Below are 26274 nucleotides of genomic sequence, written 5' to 3' on the forward strand. Positions count from 1 at the left end.
TTTATCCAATTGTTTTGGATACACCAGTTGCTAGGCTATCATTTAATCTGGCTATACTTGCTGATTAAATTTATCTGTACTCTAAGAGCTTTTGTATCGGATGACCTGGCACTTGACTCACTTAGAACTGTATTGTGGAAATTGAACACACTAATAATACAGCAAGGCATGTTTGAGAAGGAGGTTAGCTTTTTAAATATGGACCATTCATTCTTTTCATAAAATATTGAAGTAGATCATGGTGTTAGTGATCTACAACTGTAAAAAAAAATAAAAAATATCTTAGTAGGCCAAACAGAAAATATGCAGAAGTTCAACTGTTGTGTTATGAAAACAGCATTTATTTAGGAGTGATATAGCAGGTTGATCTCCATTTGGTCTCACAGTGTCTGTTTCCAAATTACATAGCTTGGAAATATCTGGTGAATAGGGACACATGAGTTTGGCAACACTCCTGTTTGGGTTTTTATCCCAAATAGGACATAAAATTTATCTCCTCCTTCCCCCGGTTCTAGTCTTAAAATAGCACTACATAATTACAGGCTCAGGGGAATCAACTATGTTGCAGTAGAAAAAGGGTGGACCACCTCGTTCAAATCTATTTTGTTGAACTGCTTTACCAATTTTAAAATTAAACTTACCATCTATGTTTACCTTGTCTTTGAATTTCCTCTATCCTGAAGTTATCTGCATAATCTGCCTTTTAGCTACAACAGAAATGCATCTAGAAGCCTCTAAAAGATTCTTTGAGGACAAGTAAGATGGCAGCTTTCACTAGTGGGTGACATCTGCAGAAACCCAACCCAGAATTTTTATGTCAAAGTTTCTTGAACTTTGACTACCACACAGGGGGGGGGCCCTTCAGTCTCTTCTTTTCCGTATAGCCCACCAGTCACAATTCATTGTGGGGTCCCATGGTCTTGTTCCATCTCCTAATAGTTTCCTTAGGTAAGTATTTGTAAGTTTTAGTTTTGTCTTGGTGCCAGGTTAGCGTGCTGCCAATGGGAGTTTCACCTGCTGCCATCAAATTCAACTTTACCTCCCTTATTTTACAGTCTATGTTTAGTGAGTTCCAGCGATGCCCTTGGAGTACCAAGGTCATTTCTATCGCTGATCCTTATGACATGTTTCCTGTGGCTGAGGTTATCTCATGATGTCTGGAAGTGTTGCTTGTGCACAAACATGAACTTGAGGGAATTACTGTCTTGACTGGAACTGATAGAGAAGACATTTTTGTACTCGCAGTTCAATCCATCAGCATCAGAGACATCAACATCGAAGGACCTTGGAGCTGAACTAGTTGAGAAGGAATCACTGGCATTGGGAGAGTAGTCTGTTCCCTCTGTGTTGCATATCAACTGGTAGGGACAGGCCTTCTCCTGACTGTTCCAGATCGAAGAAAGTGAAGGGTTCCGCCTCTTTGACACTGGCACTGCAGGAAGCCTAAGAAACACCAGCATTGGTCTTCATCTGTGTATGATACCAGGAGCGGAAACGGTCCAGCAGTAGGTGAGAACCCCCTATTCCTTTCCAAAGCGGTCCTGTGAAGAGGACAGCTCATCCTCACCGATGACCAAGGGTCCAGGTATCTGCCACCAAAATATCTCTCAGAACCCAGTAAGACATGGCTGCCACTTCTGCTTCCCAGCTGGTATTGGCATCAGCAATCTTTGAAGAGTTGGACACACAAATTCAGCAGGCCTTAGATAAGGCCCTGCGAAGCCTTGGTGCTTCGGCATTAAGGGCATCAGAACTGATGGAGGACGAGGTTAAGCTGCTGCTCAAGTCCCTTCATGGGACTTGAGCAGCAAGTCTATATCGGCATTGGTATAGGCAATTGTGTCTATGTATAGACATAGCTGTCCAGCAGCTATACATAGACACAGTTGTCTATACCCATGCCGGTTCCCAAAAAATGATCTGAATTGATGCCATCCACTTCAATGGTGATTTCTTGCCCAGTGGGAGAGGAATCTTCCTCGATGTGCCAGAGTGCATCAGGATCGAGGCCAAAGCAGACAAGTTCAACCACTCTTTCAGAATCACCTTAGGTGTCTCTTCTTCTGCTCTGCATTTAATAACTATGGGTGTACCCCAAGGTACTGCACTGTCAGCAACTTTTTAATAAACTTTTTAATAAACTTTTTGCAAACTGTTGTGATGGTTAATTTACTGAATGACTGTATAGAAAAGTTTTTAAATAAAATATCTACCTGGCTCCTTTGTGTTCAGGTCCTATCTTAATTGGATATTTCCTTTAAACTATATGCAGATGGTATACAGGTTTTTTTTCCTCTTTACTTCGTCCCTGGATCTTCTGCACCTGTCTTTCCCAGATCAAGTACAGGTTGTTCATCAATAAACTGGGACTGAAACGTTGGTAAGGTGGAAATAGTGCAGTCCACCTCCAATCGGGCAGCTCCTGTGCTACCTTGGAGAAGAACGGTCACCTGTTAGGAGAGCATAACCTTGCTGAGGCAGGAAGCGATCCTGTATCTTGGATCTGCCCCTCAAGATGATGATGTATCCTCTCACACTGAGGATATGTCATCAGGGGCACATGCCTAGGAGAGAAGGGTTAGGACAGTTGTTATAGTTGGTGATTCGGTTATTCAGAAGGTAAATATCTGGTGGCTGATAGACGTGAGGATCGCTTAGTAACTTACCTATGTGGTTGACCTCACTCATCTCATAGATAGGATTTTAGAGTGCTGGGGAGGAGCCAGCTGACTTAGTATAGCATCTGGTCCAGGTGATTTGTCCACATGGACTAAGTCACCACATCACGTGACCCTGGAATTTCATTTTTCAGTTCTTTCTTTAGTCCATGTGGGTACCAATGACAGGAAATGTATAGCATCTGGTCCAGGTGATTTGTTACTCTTTAGTTTGTCAATTATCCTATTGTGTCTTCTAGGTACACTGAAATTTGTTTCAATTCTCCTTTGAATATTATTTCTGGCATGGGTATCTCTCTTACATCTTCCTCAGTGAAGCCTTAAGCAAAGAATTCATTTAGTCTCTCTGCTATTTTTTTGTCATCCCTAAGTGCCCCTGTTACCCCTTGGTCAACTAATGGTCCAACTGACTCCTTCACAGACTTTCTACTTTGCATGTACCTGAAAATGTTTTTATTATGAGTTTTTGCTTCCACAGCAAACTTCTTTTAAAATTCTCTTTGCCTTCCTTATCAATGCTTTGCAGCTAACATGCCAGTGTTTATGCTGTTTCCTATTTTCTTCATTCATCCCTTTTTCATTTTTGAAAGATGTTATTTTAGATGATATAGCCTCTCTCACCTCACCTTTTAACCATGCCGGAAGTCATTTAGCCTTCCTTCCACTTTTTCTAATGTGTGGAATTCATCTGGTCTGGGCTTCCAAGATGGTATTTTAAACAACATCCATGCCTGATGTAAACTCTTAACCTTTGCAGCTGCCCCTTTCGTTTGTTTCCTAACCATTTTCTTGATTTTATCATAGTCATCCTTCTGAAAGTTAAATGCTGTCACAGGAGATTTCTTTTTTGTGCTCCCTCCAGTTATTAAATGAAATTTGATCATATTGTGATCACTATTGCCAAGTGGCTCCAACACACTTGCACCAAATCCTGTGTTCCATTAAGCACTAGGTCTAAAATAGTTTCCCCTCTTGTTGGTTCTTATACCAGCTGCTCCATGAAACAGTCATTTATTTAATTTAGGAACTCTAGCTCTCTAGCTTGTCATGATGTGATATTCACCCAGTCAAATACTGGGAAATTGAAATCACCCATTATTACTGTGCTGCTGATTTCGTTAGCTTTCCTAATTTCTTTTAGCATTTCATTGTTTGCTCATTCTGGCCAGGTAAACAGTGATATACCCCCAATGCTATTTTATTCCCCTTTACACAATTTCTATCCATGAAGATTCAACAATGCATTATGTGTCCTGCAAAACTTTAATCCTGTTTAACTCAATGCCCTCTTTAATATATAGTGTTACCCCTCCATCAATTTGATCCATCCTTTCATTTCGATATAATCTGCACCATGGTATCAGTGTCCTATTATCTTCCTTCCACCAGGTCTCAGAGATGCCAATTATATCTACCTCTTCAGCCAGTGCTATACACAATCTCCCATCTTTTTTATTTATTTATTTTTTTTTAGACTTCTAGCATTGGTATACAGATATTTCAAAGTATGTTTTTTATTTATATTAACCTGTTTTTCTCTTAAGAGGGGTAAATTTGGAATCTTTCTGCTCTGTCTGTTCTTTTCTTAAAATGAATCTTGTCCATTTTACCATTTGCTGCAACTGTTCTACTGGGATGCCCTAATTTCCCTGTTGTCCTAGTATTCTTCAAAGATGCATCATTCTGATCCATGCACTTCTGAGCAACTGTTGGATTTCTCCGTCATCTAGTTTAAAAGCTGTGCTCTATCCTTTTCAAAGGTTAGTGCCAGCAGTTTTGTTCCACTCTGTTTAAGGTGAAGCCCATCCTTTAGGAAAAGACCTCCCTTCCCCAAAATGATGCCCAGTTCCTAACAACCTAAAACACTTTCCTACACCACTGTCTCATCTATACATTGAGACTCTGGAGCTCTACCTGCCTCTGGATCCTGTATATGGAATGGGGAGCATTTCTGAGAATGCCACCCTAGAGTTTCTGGATTTCAGCTTTCTACCTAAATCCTAAATTTGGCTTCCAGAACCTCCCTCCTGCACTTTCCTGTCATTGGTACCCACATGGACCAAAGAAAGAACTGAAAAATGAAATTCCAGGGTCAAGTGATGTGGTGAGCCGGACAGGACGCAGGTCATGTGGGGTCTGGGTGCCATCCCCAACTTATTCTAATTTTCTCCTACTTTGGGTTCTCTTTTGAACTATTTTACTCACCAGTCTTAATCTCAGATGAATGAATAGCAATGTGGTGCATTCGTCCCAAGAAATGACCACAAGGAGGAAAGAGAGAGAAACCTCATGGTAGCAAAATGGCAGAACCAATTGCAAAACTGTCATCAGCTCAGGAACTGCTCACTACTAATATTACTTCACTTTGGAAACCCGCTTAGAGGCTATTAATGACAATATTGGAGAGCTGAAAACCTTTCATTCTTGATTTTGGGACTCACATAGCAGCAACAGAAGATCGTATATCCTCAGAGGACAACAACCTGGCTTCTCAAAATAAAATATTAAAGCTGGAAAAGTTGGTGGCTGATTACAGTGAGAAGTTAGATAATCTAGAAAACAGATCAAGAAGGAACAATCTACATTTTATGAACATTTCTGAATTATCAGATTCAGAATTGCCAGATTTGCTGGTGGATTGGTTGCCCCATGAGCCTGGGCCTTATAGAGCTATGTGGCTCAATTGTAATTGAATGGGCTCAAAGTTGGTGCTAAACAAAATGATGCCATGAAGCCCTGGATAGTGGTGGCGAAGTTCTTGAATTATATGCACAAAACCCACATTTTAAAAGGCCTATCGCAAGCGTCGTACTATATCACACAGGGGGCCATAAGTTGTTTATCTTTCAAGATTTTTTCTGCAATGATGATTGTGAAGAGGAAGGAATTCCACAGAGTCTATTTGGAGTTGGTGAAGAAAGACATCTGCTTTACCCTGCAGTACCCGGCAAGGTTACAAATGTGGAACCTGGAAAAATGAGGCTCTTTGAGTCAGCCTTAGATGCCCAATAACACGTGGAGGCTTTGTCAGTTCGATAATCTGGAAAGGGAGATGACTGATTATTTCAATTTTGTGTTCCCAGGAATTTAAGTGCTTGATGCCTATTATAGAATGGTGATTCCGTCCTTTTGGGTTTGGAGGTAAGAGACGTAATTGTTTTCCTTTCTTCCTTAGTTTAGTTTTTTCTCTTTTTTCACAAGGCCTTTAGTGGCTGAATCTTAAACTGTGCTCAGACTACTGTGGTGTGACACAGCTAAATTTATCTCTGTGAATACCAGCATAAGAGTTTTGATTATGGCCCAAGAGTTTGGCACTTTGCGGATTTCACGAACTGTTGGACTTAACAAGTTATTGGATCATTGTTTCATTTGGTGAAATACAGCTTTCTCCTAGGACAGTGGTTCTCAACCTTTCTAATGCCGTGACCCCGCAATACAGTTCCTCATGTTGCGGTGACCCCTCGCCCCGTGAGGGTGGGGTGAGGGCGGGGCTTTGGTCATATGGGGGCGGGGTTATGGATGGGGTTGGATTTTAGTGCACACTTATCATTTAATTATGACATTTATAATGTGAATGTAACTCAACTCACCATAGGTTCTCACATGCATGGCACACTGACCCATGATCGTCACGGGGCTAGATGTAAAAGTACAGTTTGTATCCACAGGAACCCCCCTGACCCACAATAATGGATGTAAAGCAGAATTATGACATTCCCCATACAACTCACCCTACAAAAAAAGATATTCTGGTTTTAGTGACATCTCAGTAACAGCAACTCAAACTCCTTCTATTTCCAGGCTCAATAGCCCTACTTATGAAAAGACAGCAGTTTACCACCAATGCATGTCCTCTGAGAAAACACAACAAATAAGACCGATACAAACGCTTACATGCTAGCAAAATATCTCATCTCGGTAACAGACACAGAACCGACCTAACATACTCCCAGGATCTGTAGTAATGCACATAAACTAATCCGCACACAGTTACACCTGTATTATGGAATACACTCAAACAGGAGCAACCCTATCTATGAAAAGGCAACACTACAAATATTAAATCAGGTCCTAAAAACCAATACACCTCTTATTAGGAAAACAGAACTAGCAAGCAGCTATATATCCCCACACAGAAATAATTGTAAAACTATACTAATAAGCAGAATAAATGTTTCAAAACAGCTATGAACATCCAACAATTAAAAACTCATAAAAACTATTAAACATTTTCCAAACACCAATAAAATATTTCAAAAAAGCAGACATCACACAATTAAAATGGCAGTCAAGAAAAATAAACTTAAAAAGCCACCTTTACTTACCCCCTCCAGCAGCTCTCCTACTCCCCTTCCCTGCAGGCCGTGGCACTCACCAGAAGCAGCAGTAGAAGCTAAGCTCTATACTTATGGTCCTCTTCCTTAGTGCCCCATGTCTCTCACACACACACACCATACCAGTCATGCCCCCCATGACCAGTTCTGTCTCTCACACACCAATCATCTCCCAAACAGTCTTTGGCACACACACACCAGTCACCTTCCTGAACAGTTTCTCTCATGCCATACACACACACACACACAGGCTTCCCACTCCTGTGTTCTACTTACATATATGGGCTTCTCACTCTCATAATCACTTTCTCTGTCTCTCTCTCTCTCTCACACACACACACACACTCACTCACGCAGTACTCTCACTCCCATGCTTGTTCTCTCCACGTGCACAGGCTTCTCATTCCCTGAATCACCATTCTCTCATATTCACACACACACACCAGTCTTTTTCTCTCCACGCACCATCACCTTACCAAGCAGTCTCTTCTCTCTCATGCATGCACACTCACCCAGGTTTCTCACTCCCATGCTTTCTTTTCACCCCCCACAACACCAGGCTTCTTACGCCCATGCTTCTCACATACCCAGACTTCTCACTTCCATGCTTTTTCTCTCTCTCACACACACACATCAGTCACCCCCTGACTAATGTGTCACACTCTCACATACACATCAGTCATCTCCCTGAGCAATCACTTTCATTGGTCTCTCACATACACCACACACATCAGCTCTCTGACCAGTCAATCACACAGGCTGGCTGGCTGCTTCTCTCTTCTTCTCGCACTCACTTCCTCCCCACCCCCCCCCCCCCCCCCCGAGCACAAATGGTAGCTGCAGCAGCCTCCGCTGGCCAAGAAAGAAGAATCCCATCGGCCGCGGGAGGCTCATGCTGCTGTCTCCTTTCTCCATTACCGGCTGCTTCTATTGCTCGAGGACCGATGCTGCAGCCGCTGCTGCTACTTTTTCGCGCGGCGCGGCTCTCTCTCCTTCCCGCGCACCGCAATTCACTTCCTTTTCCGGGTCACGGGGGGGGGGGGGCAGGCGCAGGAAGAAGAAAAGGCCCAGCCACGGGTGCACAGCTTCTTCTAGCGCCGCTGCCGTTCCCGCCGGGCTTGAACGTGCTGACAGCCCGGCGGCAACGGCAGCGGGAGAGACCGGGAGCGCGCGACACAAGGCGACCCCTGTGTTTTGGGCGTTCGACCCCCGCCGGGGTCGCGACCCATAGGTTGAGAACCGCTGTCCTAGGACAAGCAGGATGGTAGTCCTCATATGGGTGACATCATCCAACGGAGCCTCACATGGAAAACTTTTGTCAAAGTTTCTAGAAACTTTGAACGGTACACTGAACATGCCCAGCATGACACTATCCACGCGTCCACGCAAGGTCCCCCTTCAGTCTCTTTCCGCGGTGCAATTGCCTCGTAGTTTTGGAGTTCGGCTTCTTTTCTCGTTTTCTTGTCTAAATCTGGAATTTTCTTCTGTCACATCGTTGGGTCCCCCTTCGCAGTCTTACCTCTCCTCGGTGCGGTAGGTAGAAAATATTTTTTCTTCTGCTTTGAGATCAATTTCTGGTATCTTGCTTCTCGGTGGCTCCCGGTTATCAACCATGCACCGGTTATTTTTCATGGCGCCGGTTTTCACTGGTGCCCCCAGTGCCAGTGGACCATGTCCATCACAGATCCACATGAGGTTTGCATCCTCTGCCTGGGGGCTTCGCAAGATGTCAGATGTGTGACCAGATGACCCCCAAGGGCCGTTGCGCACATCTGGACAAAATGGAGAAACTTTTTGTTTCCAAAATGTCTGCTTCATTCACATCTGCGTCGGAGTCCTCTACACCCGGGAATCAAGGGGAGCCTCTCGATATGCTCTGTCTTGCTACTCCTCCGGCTGCAGTTTCAAAGAACTGAGGGAATGGTGAGCGGTCTTCAATGATCTCACTGGTTTCCAGGACATCGGGCTCCTCCGATTCCTCGGCGCCAGGGAAAGACTGGGCCGAGTACCATGGGAGATCCTGCAAGCATTAACACCAGTTACCATCTGCGCACGGCTCTGGTTCCTGTACAGTACCAGTGGCTGCTATATTGCCATCAAAGCGCCCCCCCCCCCCCCCCCCGGTTCGGAAGCCCCATCCTCCAGTATACCTGGGAGTCCCAGGCATTCCCCACAGACATCGGTGTTGGGCACCGTGCCTCCTCGGAGAGCCGAGGAAGTGGCGGTGACGCCTGTTCCCCCTCCCTCAGTCCTGGTGTCACTGGACTTTCTGGAGGAGTTGGACTGCAGAGTGCAGTGCTCTGAGCTCTGCAGAGCATTGAGCCACCCCTACCACCGGCGCCATACCGGTGCTGGAGCCTGCGCCATCTATCTTGGTGCCCCTACTCGAGCATCTGGATGTCCTTCTCAGTGCACTCCCGACGAAACTGGTGCCCAAGGGACCTTCTGTTCCCCATTGGCCACTGATGCCCCCTCAGGTGCGATCCCTATTATTGGATCCTCCAAGAAGGAAGACGCAGTCAGTGCCGTGTTTGAGGCCTCTGTTCCCTGAGCCTTTGCCCGGGCACTCTGGCCTCTCACGGCCCCCAGTCTCCCCATTACCGGGGGAACCGTCAATTCCCATGGTGCCCTTGGTGTCTTCAGAGCCCAGGGCTAGGGTCTTCCACAGGCCTCGCCTGGGTCAGCCCCGTGTTGTTTTATAAATTCAGTGGTATTATCTTTTATGTTTGTGTATTAATTTTAGTGTTTTTCTTTTTTCGTGGATGGCGGACCTGATGGAAGCCTATGGCTTACTAGGCTCATTTACACTGTCTATATCGGGCGGACCTGGTGGAGAACTAGTCCCCACCACGTCCGTAAGTTGTTTTCACTTGTTGATTGACTTTGCTAATTAGCTCTGGGGGCCATAGGCTTCCATCAGGTCCGCCATCCACGAAAAAAGAAAAACACCAAAATTAATACACAAACATAAAAGATAATACCACTGAATTTATAAAACATAAGGGTTAGGAACACTCACAAGAAAATAAAAATAAAAGGAAATAACAGCCTTTAGAGAGGGTAATGACTTTTGATTACATACACCTGAAGTAGCCTCGATCTGGGAGAGATTGGGAGGTGGGTACCCTAGGCAGGTATATAAAGAGTGTCAGAATACATAGGACGCCCAGACGAACACGGAAGGCGTCGCACATTTGACATGAAGCATCTTAAAGAGTAAGTAATTGTTTTAACAAAAAGGTGGAAATATATTTACAATAGATAATAACTTAAAACAAAGTTTTTATAGAGCATTGCATGAACAAACACTGTTGTATGTTTAAGATAATACGGATACTGTGAACCCGGTTTAGGACACAGTAAAATTATCCCGCAGTGCCGAAACATGGCCGATGTCGGACGAGCAGCTCCGTACCCATAAACATCAATAAAAGCGGCGACCTTGATAAGTATAAAATTAAAACTGAAGTGGGTCGGTAAAGCTGCCGGGGAGAAAGGATTTTAAGAATTAATAAGAAAAAGAAAAAAAAGTGAATATCTTCAAAAATTAATAAAAGAATAATAGACGGAGGTGAAGAAAGGATAACTGCAAATTGGTTACCCTTATTAGAAACCTCCGTACAAAAAACCACCAGACACAGTTTCCCTTAAAAAGGTTTAAGTTGGTGAATTGATTATAAAGGGAAAGAGGTTGGTTAGTGATCAGTGAATACTGATGCAATTAATAGCAGTGGCTATTCCCTAAGTATAATTGATTAATAGCCATTAATGGACTTCTCCTCCAAGAACTTATCCAAACCTTTTTTGAACCCAGCTACACTAACTGCATTAACCACCTCCTCTGGCAACAAATTCCAGAGCTTTATTGTGCGTTGAGTGAAATAATTTTCTCCGATTAGTCTTAAATGTGTTACTTGCTAACTTCATGGAATGCCCCCTAGTCCTTCTATTATTCAAAAGTGTAAATAACAGAGTCACATCTACTCGTTCAAGACCTCTCATGATCTTAAAGACCTCTATCATATCCCCCCTCAGCCGTCTCTTCTCCAAGCTGAACAGCCCTAACCTCTTCAGCCTTTCCTCATAGGGGAGCTGTTCCATCCCCTTTATCATTTTGGTTGCCCTTCTCTGTACCTTCTCCATCGCAACTATATCTTTTTTGAGATGCGGCGACCAGAATTGTACACAGTATTCAAGGTGCGGTCTCACCATGGAGCGATACAAAGGCATTATGACATTTTCCATTCTATTAACCATTCCCTTCCTAATAATTCCTAACATTCTATTTGCTTTTTTGACTGCTGCAGCACACTGAGCCGACGATTTTAAAGTATTATCCACTGTGATGCCTAGATCTTTTTCCTGGGTGGTAGCTCCTAATATGGAACCTAACATTGTGTAACTACAGCAAGGGTTATTTTTCCCTATATGCAACACCTTGCACTTGTCCACCTTAAACTTCATCTGCCATTTTGATGCCCAATCTTCCAGTCTTGCAAGGTCCTCCTGTAATGTATCACAGTCTGCTTGTGATTTAACTACTCTGAATAATTTTGTATCATCTGCAAATTTGATAATTTCACTTGTCGTATTCCTTTCCAGATCATTTATATATATATTGAAAAGCACTGGTCCAAGTACAGATCCCTGAGGCACTCCACTGTTAAATAAATAAAATAAATAAGAGGTGACTGGCTCTGCTCCCTCGATCTCAAGGAAGCTTACGCTCATATGGCTATCTTCCCCGGTCACAGAAAATACCTCCGCTTCGTGGTGGGGAAGGCTCACTACCAGTACAAGGTACTGCTCTTTGGGTTGACCTCAGGCCCTCGTGTCTTCACCAAATGCCTAGTGGTGGTGGCTGCGTACCTCAGGCATCGTGTGGTGCATGTCTTCCCCTACTTAGACAACTAGTTGATCAAGAGTGACTCTCGCAAAGGAGCATTGAACACTTTAGCCCTGACCATGCAGACACTGCAATCCTTGAGGTGTTTAATCAACTACCCAAAGTCTCATCTCTGCCTGTCTCCCCAACTAGACTTTATAGGAGCCAGGCTGGACATGGCGCAAGTGAGTGTTTCTGCCCTGCGATTAGGCCTTTGCACTCACCTCGGCAACCTTTGTGCGCAGCAGCCAGCAGGTGACTGCCTGTCTTCTGCTCTATTTGTTGGGCCACAAGGAAGCTTCAGTCCCTGTTACCCCTCTCACCTGCTTGTGCACATGAAGGGCACAATGGATTTTGTGGTTGCAGCGGCATCAGGCCTCCCAGGACCTCGAGACTTGTGTCTCAGTGATGGAACTTCTGAGGGCATCACTGTCCTGGTGGGAAAACCCCTCCAAATTGGAGTGGGGAATTACTTCTAGGCTGCCCTGCCTCAAGTGGTCCTTACTACCGATGCCTCTCCTTAGGGCTGGGGAGCCCATGCGGACTGCCTCCACACTCAGGGTCTCTGGATCGCTCACTAAGCCCGCTGTCAAACATTTTAGAGCTTTGGGCGATACGTTACACCCTCTGGGCATTCTGGGACCAGTTATCACATAGGTAGTCCTGATTTGGACGGGACAACCAAGTTGCGACGTGGTATGTCAACAAACAGGGAGCCAGGGGGTAATTCCTTCTCTATAACGAGGCGGTGCAGGTCTGGTCCGGGGCCCTGTCACAGGGGATGTCGCTATGAGCGAACTACCTGCCTGGGTAGTACCGGTGGACCAACTGAGCCGCTCCTTTCGGTTGCACGAGTGGTCCCTGAATCCAGAGGTCGTGGCCAGAATTTTTCATCAGTGGGAAACTCCAGATGTGGACCTCTTCGCCTCCCTGTACAACTACAAGGTGCGTAGTTTCTGCTCCCTGTTGCCGAGGGGCAGACATCTGGCCTGCGACACCTTCTCCCTTCACTGGGGGAGGGGTCTGCTGTACGAGTACCCTCCTCTCCCGCTCCTCTTGAAGACCCTGCTGAAACTTCAACAGGACAGAGGGACCATGATCCTCATGGTGCCTTATTGGCACCGACAGATCTGGTTATTTTACTAGCCTGGAAGTAGAGGGAGTATGTTGCTGTTATTGAGAATACCAGAATATCTTTTTTTTGTATGGTGAGTTGTATGGGGAATGTTCTAGTTCTGCTTTATACCCATTACTGGGGGTGGGATTAGCCTTGTGATTGTCATGTGTTCAGTATGTCACGCATGTGGGAACTACTTATCAGGTGTGTCCTGACAGAAAAAAGGTCGAGAACCACTGTTCTAGGGTATATATGGCTTCATTGGGGCAAAGGTCTTCTGAATGCATATCCTACAATTCGCTTAGTGGCAAACACTCTCTTGAAACTTTGCGAGGACAAGGGAACTATGATTCTCATAGCCTATCATTGGCCAAAACAGGTCTGGTTTCCACTCCGATAGGAGTTGTCCATCCTGAGACCAATCAGTTTGGGGACTTCCCCAGATCTCATCACGCAAGATCAAGACAGGTTGTGGCATCCCAACCTCCAGGCCCTGTCGCTCACAGCCTGGATGTTGAGGTTAATCTTGCAACTACTCAATATTTCTGAGGATGTGTCTCGGGTCCTGGTGGCTTCTAGAAAGCCTTCCACTAGAAAGCCCTATGGACTGAAGTGGAGGTGGTTTTCTGTGTGGTCATGAGAAGAAGGCTCTAGATCAGGGGTCAGGAACCTTTTTGGCTGAGAGAGCCATAAACGCCACATATTTTAAAATGTAATTCCATGAGAGCCATACAATATGTTTAAAACTAAATACAAGTAAATGTGTGCATTTTATGTAAGATCATACTTTTAAAGTACAATAAGTCTCTGAAAATATTACACCAGGCCTTAAGACACCAATACATCTCCTATTAGGAAAACGGACCAAGTCAGGCTGCTATAGAGTCCTACACAGAAACTACACGCCAGCAGAAAACCTCACCTGAATCACGTGCTGTCCCTCACCTAACATAGAATAAAGAGACCAAAACGCATAACAAGAAGCATGCAGACAAAAACTGAATTGGAAACTGCAACAAGCCAGAGTCTCTGTATGCAGTGTAACAAAGGAAAAAAGAAACATCACACATCCTTATAAAACAAATCAAGAAATATAAAATCATCAGCAGTAAAACTGTACTAACAAAAAGAACATATTTCGAAACAGCTGATGAGTGGAATATCCAATAATTAAAAACTCATATAAAAAATTTCCAGATACCAACAAAATATTTCAAAATAGCAGACACAAAGATCCAGTAATGAAAAATAATAAGGATACAAAAATTTTTTTGCTCTGCATACCTGGGAACGTTTGATATCCAGGTGTCCTGAGATTGTTCTGAATTAGCAGGAGGTGGGGTGGTTTGCTTGGAACTTTCTCCTCTCTCAGTCACATACCAGCGCTCTCTCTCACACTGGCTCTCAATGACACACCTATACACACATGCTCTCAGTCACTCACATATACAAATGTTTTTTTCTCTCTCACTTATATAGGCTCTTAATTACACATTTACACACATGCTGTCTATCTTTTCACGCTTACACACACACAGGCTTTCAATCACATAAATACATGCTGTCTTTTTCTCTCACACACAGACTCTCATTCACATGCTTACAAACATGTCCTCTCTTTCTCTCATTTACACACAGGCTCTCAATCACATACTCACATGCTCCCTCACCTAAATCAGCTCTCAATCACACACAGACACACATGGTCTCTCTCTCTCATTTAAACACAGGCTCTCAATCACATACTCACATGCTCCCTCACCTAAATCAGCTCTCAATCACACAGACACACATGGTCTCTCTCTCTCATTTAAACACAGGCTCTCAATCACATACTCACATGCTCCATCACCTAAACCAGCTGTCAATCAGACACAGACACACATGATCTCTCTCTTACTTATACACACAGGCTCTTAATCATACATACACATGATCTCTCTCACACACAAAGGATCTCAATCATACACACATACTCTTTCAAACAAACAGGTTTTCAATTACAAACTTACACATACAGGTTCCCAATGGTAAACTTACATTCATGCTCTCTCTCTCACAGGCAGGATCTCAATCACAGACATACTCTCTTTCACATGTACAGGCTCTCAATCATTCACATACATGCAATCTCTCACTCACACACACAGGATCTCAAACACACATGCTTGCTCGCTCATTCACTCTCTCTCTCCCCCTTCCCCCCCCCCCCCCCCCCGGGAACTCGCGGCAGCAGCAGCCACCTCCCAACGCTAACCTCCTTCATTTTCAGCCCTCGCGGAGGCGAAGGCGGAGTCCCATCGGCCGCGGTTGAAGATTTTCATTTTCCTCCGAGCCGCGCTGCAGTCTTCTTCCCGCGCAGGCACCCGATGCTCTCCACTTCCTCTTCCGGGCCGCGGGAAGAAGAGAGCACCGGCGTGCTCTCTTCTTCCCGCGGCCCGGAAGAGGAAGTGGAGAGCATCGGGTGCCTGCGCGGGAAGACCCACGCAGGCACCCGATGACTCCAGCGCTGGCACCCGGCTGCCACCCGATGACTCCCGCGCAGGCACCCGGATGACTCCAGTCGGCGTGCTCTCTTCTCCTCCCCCCCGCGGCCCGGAAGAGGAAGTGGTGAGCATCGAGTGCCTGCGCGGAAGAAGAGACCACGCTAGTGTGGTCTCTTCTTCCCGCGCAGGCACCCGATGCTCTCCACTTCCTCTTCCGGGCCGCGGGGGGGGGGGGGGGGAGGAGAAGAGAGCACGCTGGTGCCGCTGACTCCAGCTGTCCTGCCGCGTTCCGCCCGGGCTGACAGCATTTTAAGCCCGGGCGGCGGAGGACCGGGGAGCAGCTGGGTCAGCGGGGAACCGCGAAGTATGGCGACACGTGTCTGCGAGCCAGATGCAGCCCTCAAAAGAGCCATATCTGGCTCGCGAGCCATGGGTTCCCGACCCCTGCTCTAGATCCATTCTCCTGCACCACACAAAAACTTCTTGACTACCTCCTACACTAGAATTTGGCTTAAAGACCAACTCTGTTAGAATTCATCTCAGTGCAATTGGCGCATACCACCAAGGTGTAGATGGTACACCGATCTCTGTATAGCCTATAGTTGTACGCTTCATGCTGAGCCTGCTTCAATTGAAGCCTCCCCTAAGGCCTTCCGCTGTGTCTTGGGACCTCAACATGGTGTTAGCTCAGCTGATGAAAGCTCCTTTTGAGCCACTGTGCACCTGTGACCTGAGATACCTGACCTGGAAGGTCATATTTTTGGTGGCGGTCACTTCAGTGTGCGGGGTCAGCAATCTCCAGGCCATAGTGGCTTATCCACCTTACACTAATTTTTATGATGACAGGGTGGTCTTGCATATGCACCCCAAGTTCCTGCCTAAGGTGGTGTTGGACTTCCATCTTAACCAGTCTATCATCCTGCTAACATTGTTTCCCAGGCCCCATTCGCACCAAGGCAAACGAGCACTGCAGAGTTTGGACTGCAAGTGAGCCTTAACCTTCTGCCTGGAGCGGGCAGAAGCCCATAGACAGTCCACCCAACCTTTTATTTCTTTTGATAGGAATAGGTTGGGTGTTGCCATTGCTAAACAGAAATTATGCAATTGACTAGCAGATTGCATCTCTTTCTGTTATGACCAGGCAGGACTGCATCTTGGGGGGTCATGTCAAGGCTCATTCAATCAGAGCCATGGCTGCATTGGCCCACTTGCGAGCAGTTTCCGTGGAGGAGATCTGCAAGGCTGCAACATGGAGTTCTCTCCACACTTTCACTTGTCATTACTGTCTGCATTGGGATGGCCGACGCGACAATAAGTTCAGCCAGTCTGTCCTTCGGAACCTGTTTGAGGTGTAGAACCCTACTCTCTCACCTAGGGCCTGTTTGGGATCAGGCTATCTCCTCCTCTGGTACCTCTGGTGTTAGGATTGACGAGAGTATATGTCAGTTCCAGGATAATAAGCTGAAATTGATGTTCATGTTGGGGAATTGAAAGAAAATGTTGAGAAATCGATTGGAATCTGTAGGATACATAAACACTGTGGGATCATATTGAGATATATACATGGTTTATGCATATGTGAATGAGAATGAAGGAAGCTCGGTTTATGAGTATTCGGGTTAGTCCCTGAGGAAGACTTTAGTGAAAGGGTGAACCGGAGATATCTTTGTTGGACTAGGACAAGAAAGTAATACTCGGAGAACAAGAATAATAAAAGAATACAGAGAAGAGTTTTCAGAGAATAGTGATCAAGTGAAGATAACACACAGAACTACATATGCATAGAAAAAAAGAAGAAATATTGTCGATAGAGAAAGTAAAACGTATTAATGTTATTGAGTCAAAGTTAAAGTGCAATATAACATGTTTTTAATTGTATGAATGGAGTATGTTTGAGAGAGTTTTTGTTTAGATTGGATTTTTCGATATAATGTACATTAAAAATTTATATTAAATAGTGGTGCTTCTCTTTATGTGCAGAGTAATTTGAGTAGTAGGGAAACTGAAAATAGTACCCTCTGTTTCTGTGATATCCTCCTCTGATACCAACAGCACTGGGGTGTTGAGCCTGTCTTTTGGTCCTCTTTTGAGGTGGGGAACAGCTAGTAGCTAGGGATTTATCCATGTATGAGGACTACCATCCTGCTTGTCCTCTGAGAAAGCAGAGCTGCTTACCTGTAACAGGTGTTCTCAGAAGACAGCAGGATGTTAGTCCTCATGAAACCCACCCGCCACCCCACGAAGTTGAGTTTCTCCTGTTTTTATTTTAATTATAATTCTATATTACAAGACTGGAAAGGACCCCACTTGGATGCATGGTATAGGGCATGATGGGCATGCTCAGTGTTGAGACAAGTTTTCCGCATCGGAGCACCATCTGATGATGATACCCATGTGTGAGGCCTAACATCCTGCTGTCCTCTGAGAACACCTGTTACAGGTAAGCAACTCTGTTTTCTCCTGCTCCTATTTTCTAGTTCATCTAGCTTGTCTTCTAAACCTTTATTTTTAACTTGTATTGCGCCATGACTGAGCCAGCATTATTGAGGTGCGTTTCATTAACCGCGACACGTCTTCCAGCTCCATGAATGTATAATTTTGAAATTTGTCTTTCATTTCATCCATCAAGGACTGTAATTTTTGCAGCTGGTCTGTTACAGTCCGTGTCAATGCTTTTATCAGCGCATCTGATTCAGCCTCCAGGGCTTGTCCTACTTCCGTCGCAATCTTGTCCTCAACCACGGCTGAACTTTTATCCACTCCCATCCTTTTTGGGCGAGTGGACATATCATTCGATTTTTTTTTTTTTTTTTTTTAAATCACGAAATTGTCCATGAAATGTAATTTCAGTGGAGGTAATAACACTCGGTGCGCATGTTTAATTCAATAGAATGTGATGCTCTTATCTCTGGCTCCTAAGGAAAGGGTAGAAAGGGCTCCCTCTTAAGGTAGTGTCATCACCGGAAGTCCCCCCCCCCCCTTTTTTTTTTTAAATTTAAACAAGATTCATTGAGAGAAATAACTTTTGTTTACATGCATCTTATACTCTAAGTAGAATGTAATCGCATTTCAAACAATGGTATATTCTTAACATTCTTCAAATGCTACTGGTTAGCCAAGCTTATTACAAGATTAACCCCTTCTGTGCATATCTTGTGGTATTAAGAATTCATGTTTTATGTGCTGCCAGGTGCCAAGGTTATGTAGTCTTAGTACATATCCTCATTTTGTTGCAAACTAAGCTAAAATGGCTAGTCTTAAGAATGTATGCTTAAGGGAAAGAAAGGATAGCATCCTTCTGTATTTCAGTGAAGTGTATGGCAAGGAATGCCTATTTTTAGGTGTCAGAATAATATATGTGCACTGAACCAAAATATATTCAGCAATATAGTTAACTGGGGTACCTGAAGCTTTTTTTAGTTTTATGGCCCTTTACTATATGTTATGAATAATTGGGTTTTTTTTTAATTTTGCTAAGATAATTGGCCTTTTTTTTTTTTTTTTTTTTTTGATACTTTGAGATCATGTGGGTAACTGTTCAGCAGCATCTGTGAAAGGGAGAATTTCTTTCAGGAGATGTGAGGAAAGTACTATGAACAATATACCATTGTTGATAGGCACATCAATGCTGCCGTGATTGAAACAAAAATGGTGTGGTACTGTTTAGGAAGTAGCAACCTTAAGTTACACTTGTATCTCTTTTAAAACTATTCCCTTCATTTGCCTCAGAAAATCTTATTTCTTAACAGTTAAGAGTGATAAAAGGGGCTTGGCTAGCCTCGTGGCTCAGTGAACAGAACATGCAGAACTGTCATACAGAAAGCACTTGGGTTCAGTTCTCAGGTCTGCTTCCCAGGGTCAGCCAGGAATGCGTGTAGAAGAGAGAGGGCCTGTTTTTGCACAATGGTAATGCCTATTGGCCAGACCTGTGGTGCACATTAGCCGGGTTCTGAAAGGAGTTGCATTTTGTGGTCCCAGCCAAGGATTGTCACTGCGATGACTGGGCTGAGCTGGGATATTAAAATAGGGGAAAAACATGTGATGCCCAGTAGGAGCCAATTCTGATTTGAAGTAGAAGCCCAACAAGTAGGAGGAAATTGCTAGGCCAAAAATATCAAAAAGTGAAGAATAAGCATATTGTTTTGCATATAACATGTAGTAGCTGCAGTAGGAGTAATGCATCAACTTTACTTGTTTGTTTTCAGAGTTTGCTTACGGTGGTCATCCCTACCCATTTTCAGGAGTGTTTGAAATCACACCAGGTGACGCCACTGAATTAGGTGATACTTTTAAATTTAAGTAAGTATGGAAAATAGATTTTGTTGTGATTATAACAAATGTGTTTGTGGTAAACCAAACCATTCTGTAAAAATGTCCAATAGTATTCACAGCATCCTGGATGAGTGTTGAATGCTTGGTAATAATACAGATACATGATGGCTGTGGTGGTTAATGTATTTAAAAGGTAGGTAACAGAGTTGGATTAAATGTCATGAACTGGAGGGGTGAGCCCTTGGGCCGCTGTTGGATTGACGCTACCTGGGGAGCAAGGTCCAGGAGCAGTGCGAGTCTAGGGCAAGCAGCTAGCAGAAAAGTTGAGATCCAGAACACAGTTGAGGCAGGTGGTGAACAAGGAGGAGCTGAGAACCAAGCGAAGGTCAGGGCAGGCTGCAGTCAAGTGAGGTCAAGGTCTCTGTTCCAAGTCAGCATCGAGAAGACAGACTGAAGAGGCTGATGGGAAGTGGGAACAGGCAAGCGCTAGAACTAAAGTCAAGGCAACACACACTGCAGACATGCGTATGGCAGGAGACCTGTTGCAGAAGTGCTGGCTGGTAGTAGATAACTGACTTATATACTAAGTCAGAATTGGATGTCAGCCAGCACCCAGGAAGTCCTGGTAGCAGGGCCTATAAGAGGTAGTCTTTATAGCAGAAAGGGTACTGCATGGTGCAGGAAGCTATGCCGGGCATGCTGGGAAGTAAGGGCATTATAAATGGTCTGTTTTTCCCAGTGGAAAGAGATGAATAGTTGAGTGTCCCAGATATCTGGGACCACTGCTGTTTAACATTTATATAAATTACCTGGAAAAGGGAGCAGTGAATGAGGTGATCAAATTTCCAGCCTGCACAAAATTATTTATTTGGCAGGTTTGTTACCCACCTTTCTCCACAGTTCAAGGTGTGATACAGATTGAGGTTCACAAAATCAAAACAAAAAAACTGGATGAAACCTAAAACAGACAAATAACTAGACAAAGTATCAATGATCTTTATCAAAATCCATTTGGATGTAAGTCTTGCCTATAAAATCTCTGTCACTCAAAAAGGGAACTAAATTTATTTTAGGTTTTTATATTCTGCTTTTTGGCACTTCAAAGCAGGTATTTCCTTATCCCCAGAGAGCTTACAAAGGAGGGTAACGTGACTTGCTGAAGGTCACAAGAAGCAACAGTGGGACTTGAACCCTAGTCACCCCAGTTCATAGCCTGCTGCTCTAACCACTACATTACTCCTCTACTCCAGCCTGATGCAGCCTGCTGACTAAACACCTAACTCTAACGCTTGCTTAAATAAAAAGGTTTTCAACTTCATAAACATCTGTGTGCAGGTTAGCAGTCACAATTTTATTTTTAACATTTTATTTGTTTAAATATCTTTATTGCAGTGACAATATGACTCAAGAAATAAAGCAAGAAACAGACTGCAAAATTAGATATCAAGAAACATTGAATGATAACATCATTTACAATTTGTAAGCAAAATAAGAATGGTCATAATTTGTAACCAACCAGTTTCCTTTCTTTTCCAGATTTTCTTACCCCCCCCCCCCCCTGCAAATTCAGAATCTCATAAAACTCCAAATGTTAATACAAGTCTGGTATCAAAGTTCCCCTGTATGGGTAGAGGTGCCACTAATGTCTGGCTTGCTAAACCCATTAGCAGCCTACCTGGAATCACATGTAAAACATAACGTAAATCCAAATTAGAGGTTATTGCCTTCTCAGTGTCAATGTGCATATATGTGGAGCCCTCATATAACCAATCTCTAATTACCCTTAACAAACTAACTAGATTATACTTTTCCATATCTGGGAGTCCCAGCCCACTGAGAGGCCAGCTGCTTTTCAATCGCTGAAGCGATATTCTAGGCTTCTTGCCCGACCAAACAAACTTTAAAATTAATTTGTCCAAAACTTTTATATGCCTCCGTAAAATATGAATTGGTTAAATTTGTAATACATACATCCATTTGGGAAACAGAACCATTTTGAAAAGATTTATATGACCTACCAAAGATAATGGTAAGGTTTGCCAAACATTCAATTTGCCAACAACTAAAACCTTGGTTCCCACCTTGAAAAATCAACTACTAACCATATATAGGGAACTCCCTAATGTGTGGTTATGTGCGGTAGCCATATATATGAAATAACCACCCTGTGATTATGCCTTTTTATGGCTGCCATCTTTATTTTCAAAATTGTTCTTTTTTTCTTTTTTTCAAACCTATAATTTATATCTAATCCCTGATTTCCACTCTCCCCAGCAGTCAACTGACTCCCGTGTAGCGTATGCGCTTCTTCAAATCAATACTTATCTATCTTTGTAATATGGGTCAAAGCCTACCCAACTGCTGTTGTGTCTCACATGAGTCGAAGCTGCCTGCCCGACATCGGCCGTGTTTCAACAATGCTTGTCTGCTTCAGGGACCTTGGAGAGTTTCTACATTAGCCATTTTTAAGTTTCAAGGGCTCTGAAAAACAATATTTTCTTTTAGAATAATTCTTGTGCGTGACGCCTTTCCTAAGTCGTTCAATTTTGCCTTAGTAAGAACAAGCAAAGGAGGCATATTAGATGTGTAGAATTGTTCCAACTTCAACGTGATTATAATCCCCAAATATTTAAAAGTTCCCAGCCGCCCTCTTTAAGGGAAAGTCCCCCTCCTAGGTTTCCTTAATATCCTTCGGGTATACTAAGGCTTCAGATTTTTCTCTGTTACGTTTAAACCCAGAGAATTCCCCAAAAACATTAAACAGTAATTTTGGAAAAGACTTAGCTAGATCACATAAAAACACCAGCAAATCATCAGCAAATGCAGCATATTTAAAAACTGTGTACCCTAAGGAAAGTCCCCAAACCTCTAAATCAGTGGTTCTCAACCTTTTTTTGGCCGGGACACACCTGACAGATGGTTCTCACATGCGTGATACACTGAACATGTGACCTTCACGGGGCTAAATGTAAACATGCACTCTGCATCCACAGGAATCCCCTCAACCCCCAGCAGTGAGTGCAGAGCAGATCTAGGGCATTATACTGTTTTATGTACAACGCAATTGCGGATTTTCCGTTCTCTGTACACCGACGTGATATCTCTGAGCGGCGGTATATAAAAACCAATAAATAAATACCCTGTACAACTCGACATACAAAAAAGATGTTCTGGTTCTGATGACATTTATTTATTTAAATTCTTTTAATATACCGATGCTCAAGACCAGGTCTTATCATACCGGTTTACAATAAACTAGGGGGGTAAACCAGTTAACATTGAAAGCGAAAGTTAAATTACAACAGGGAGTGTGGAACTGGGCTGTTAGAAAAAAGATAGGTTAACAATTTCTAACTGGAGAGCAGAGCATGTAAGCATAGAGTAATTGCTTACATGGTAGGAATTATATACAATTTACACAATTATATACAATTTACACAGTAAAAGCAAAACAAACTCCTTTTACTACCAGGCAAAATAGTCTTCCTTATGAAAAGACAGTAATTTACCACTAATGCATATCCTATTGAGAAAACACAACAAATAAGAGTGATACAAATGCCTACATGCTAGTAAAATACCTCCCCTCGGTCACACACCCTTCACCAAGTACAGAAAACCCTCAAATTATAAATATGGAGACAGAAACTGGAATGGAAAACCAAAAAAGCCACTCTGCATGCAGTGCGAACCTGGAGAAATAGAAAGAGAAATTTAGCACCTAACAGACTCTCAGGATTTGCAATAATGCACAGAAACTAATCCACACAAAAGTTACACCGTATTATGGAACACACTCAAACAGTAACAATCCTATCTAAGAAATACAACTATTAAACCAGGCCCTAAACACTAATACATTTCCTATTGGGAAAACAGAATAAGCCAAGCTGCTATAGAGCCCCACACACAAATAATTGTAAAGCTATACTAAAAATGTTACAAAACAGCTTCTGAACAGAATAATATCCAACAATTAAAAACTCATAAAAATTATTAAAACATGTCCAAATATCAATAAAATATTTCAAGACAGCAGACATCGCATAATACCCAATAATTAAAATGGCAGTCAATCAAGAAAAATAAATTTAAAAAGCCACCTTTACTTATCCTCTCCAGTAATTCTCCTACTCCTTTCCCTTCCAGGCCAATAGCGCTCACCAAAAGCAGCAAGGGCTGCTGAAGCTCTGTCCTCACAGTCCTCTTCCTTAGCGCCCACAACCAGTCATACACAGACACACACACACACACACACACACACACCCCACGACCAGTCTCTGTCTCTCTCACACTCATGGTTTCTTATATACAAGCTCTTAATCACACACAAATGCTCTTGCCACCCATTCACACCAGCTCTCACCCAGGCTTCTGTTGACACCTTCAGACACACCAGCTGTCATCCAGGCACCCATTCACACAGACCCACCAGCTCTCACCAAAAACTTCTTCTTCCTTCACTGCAGGGATGGGCTCCAGTTCTGCTGTGGCTTTACTCCAGCGGGCCTGCTTTTTTCCCCACCACAGGGATGGGCTCCCATGATGGCCTCAGTCAGGGTCAGGTTTCCTCTTCGCCGCCACAGGAATGGGCTCTTGTGGCGGCCTTGCTTCTTCGGAGTTCGTCACCGCTATTCCTCCCACCCCCAGGCTAGGTAATGCCTGCCTCACCAGCCAATCAAAGGCTTCCTCCCTTCTTCCTACTCCCACTGGCAGGTAGAAAGGAGGAGACTTCGGATTGGCCTGCGCTGGGGCAAACAGAATGAAGGACGCTTCCAATTGGCCCGCGGGGGCTGGAAAAGGGAGAAGGAAAGTACAACCGGGGCAGTGGGACACCGGGAGTCGCAACACACCTGCCAGTGTTTGGCAACACACTGGTGTGTCGCGATACATCGGTTGAGAAACGCTGCTCTAAATCACACTGTATGGACACCACAAAGGTACTAGTGTCAAAAGAAACAGCTATGAGGATAAGGGACAGCCTTGTGTTCCTCTACTAAAAAGCAGAAGAACATTCTTCATTCGCTGTCACCACCGCTATCAGGTCCTTATATAATCTAATCCCTTGTTTAAAGAAACCTTCCAGCTTCGTATGACCCAATAATTTGAATAAATATTGCCATTCTGTCAGAACACTTTTGCAGTGTCAAAGCTGACCATCATGAAGGGAGTTTTGTTACTGGTACATAGAGATACAGCAGCAAGTATTTTACGCGCATTCACTGTGACATATCTGCTTCTAATAAAATCCAATTGCCCCGGACCAATGAAGTCCGGCAGGACCAGTGCTAGTCTATCCGCAAGTATCTTGGCTAGTAATTTTTGGTAGAAGTTTAACAGAGATCGAACGGTATGAAGAGACAGAGGTTGGATCCTTCCCAGATTTAAGAATGACGTTTATCACTGCTTTATTAGCATCATTAGGATAGCATCCCTTACCAGTCAATAGTGCGAATGTTTTGTCAATCAGCGGAGCAATTTGTTCACTAAACCTTTATATAACTCAGCATTAAACCTGTCGGGAGCTTTCAGTGCCTTGGCCTTATGAATTCCCAATATTTCTTCAGAACTAATGGGCCTATTCAACCTTTGTAAGTGTTTTTTCTTCAAAAGTTCATAAGCCCAAGCCCTGTAAAAATTTCTGACACTTAAGTATATCAAAGCCACTAGAAGTATATAAACAAGCATAAAACTCCTCAAATAATTTCAGTATGTCTCTGTTGGAGTTCAAAACTTTACCTTCCTGTATTTTTAGGTGGGATATAAAACGAGGCCCCAAGGATGCTCTTATGAACTGTGCCATTAGTTTGCCAGCTTTATTATTATGCTGATATTGCTTAAATTTATAATATAATATACTTTTTAGCTCTTTGATGCAAAAGTGTATTCAAGGCTGTTTGTACTAACAGATAAACTTCCTTATTAGCCACTGTATTGACAATGGGCAAAAATTTTTTCTGTTTGCGCAAGGTGACCTCTAAAGCTAATACCTTCCTATCCATAACTCACCGTTTCTGTATGAGAAATGATATGTCACCTCTTAAAACAGCTTCTGCCACATATCATGATAAAATCAGATCCCATTCAAAGTGTGTAGCATTGTGGGCTGTGTAATCTGACATCACTTTTTCAGGTACTCCTGAAAAGACATATCTATGGCCATATAATAAAGGAACTTCCAATGGATATTAGAGGTCCTCCCTCCCAATCCTTACAATTTAATCCATATGGACGCATGATTAGAAATTTTAATTTCTCCTATGCCAGTCGCCTCAATATTAGTAGAGGCATTTTGCAATGTTAAAGTCTATTCTAAAAAATGTAGAATGGGCCCTAGATAAGCGGGTAAAGCTTTTCTCCAGCAGATGCAGTACTTGCCAAGGATCTAGAAGATGTAATTCTGAGTTCAAAAAAGTTATTTATTTAATTTTCTATACCTGTATTCTGGTACAATCATACTGGTTTACAACAATTTAAACAATTATAAAACACAAAAAATATC

General features: G+C 43.4%; 1 protein-coding gene across 1 annotated transcript in view; it reads left to right on the top strand.

Annotated features, from left to right (window-relative positions):
- DESI2 (desumoylating isopeptidase 2) overlaps positions 1–26274 on the top strand; it is a 142030-nt gene that overhangs the window by 86207 nt on the left and 29549 nt on the right. The window contains 1 exon segment of the mRNA XM_029593956.1: positions 19706–19799. Within this exon segment, the coding sequence (XP_029449816.1) occupies positions 19706–19799 (94 nt within the window).

The sequence above is a fragment of the Rhinatrema bivittatum genome, chromosome 3, assembly GCF_901001135.1.
Source record: "Rhinatrema bivittatum chromosome 3, aRhiBiv1.1, whole genome shotgun sequence".
Classification (NCBI taxonomy): Eukaryota; Metazoa; Chordata; class Amphibia; order Gymnophiona; family Rhinatrematidae; genus Rhinatrema; species Rhinatrema bivittatum.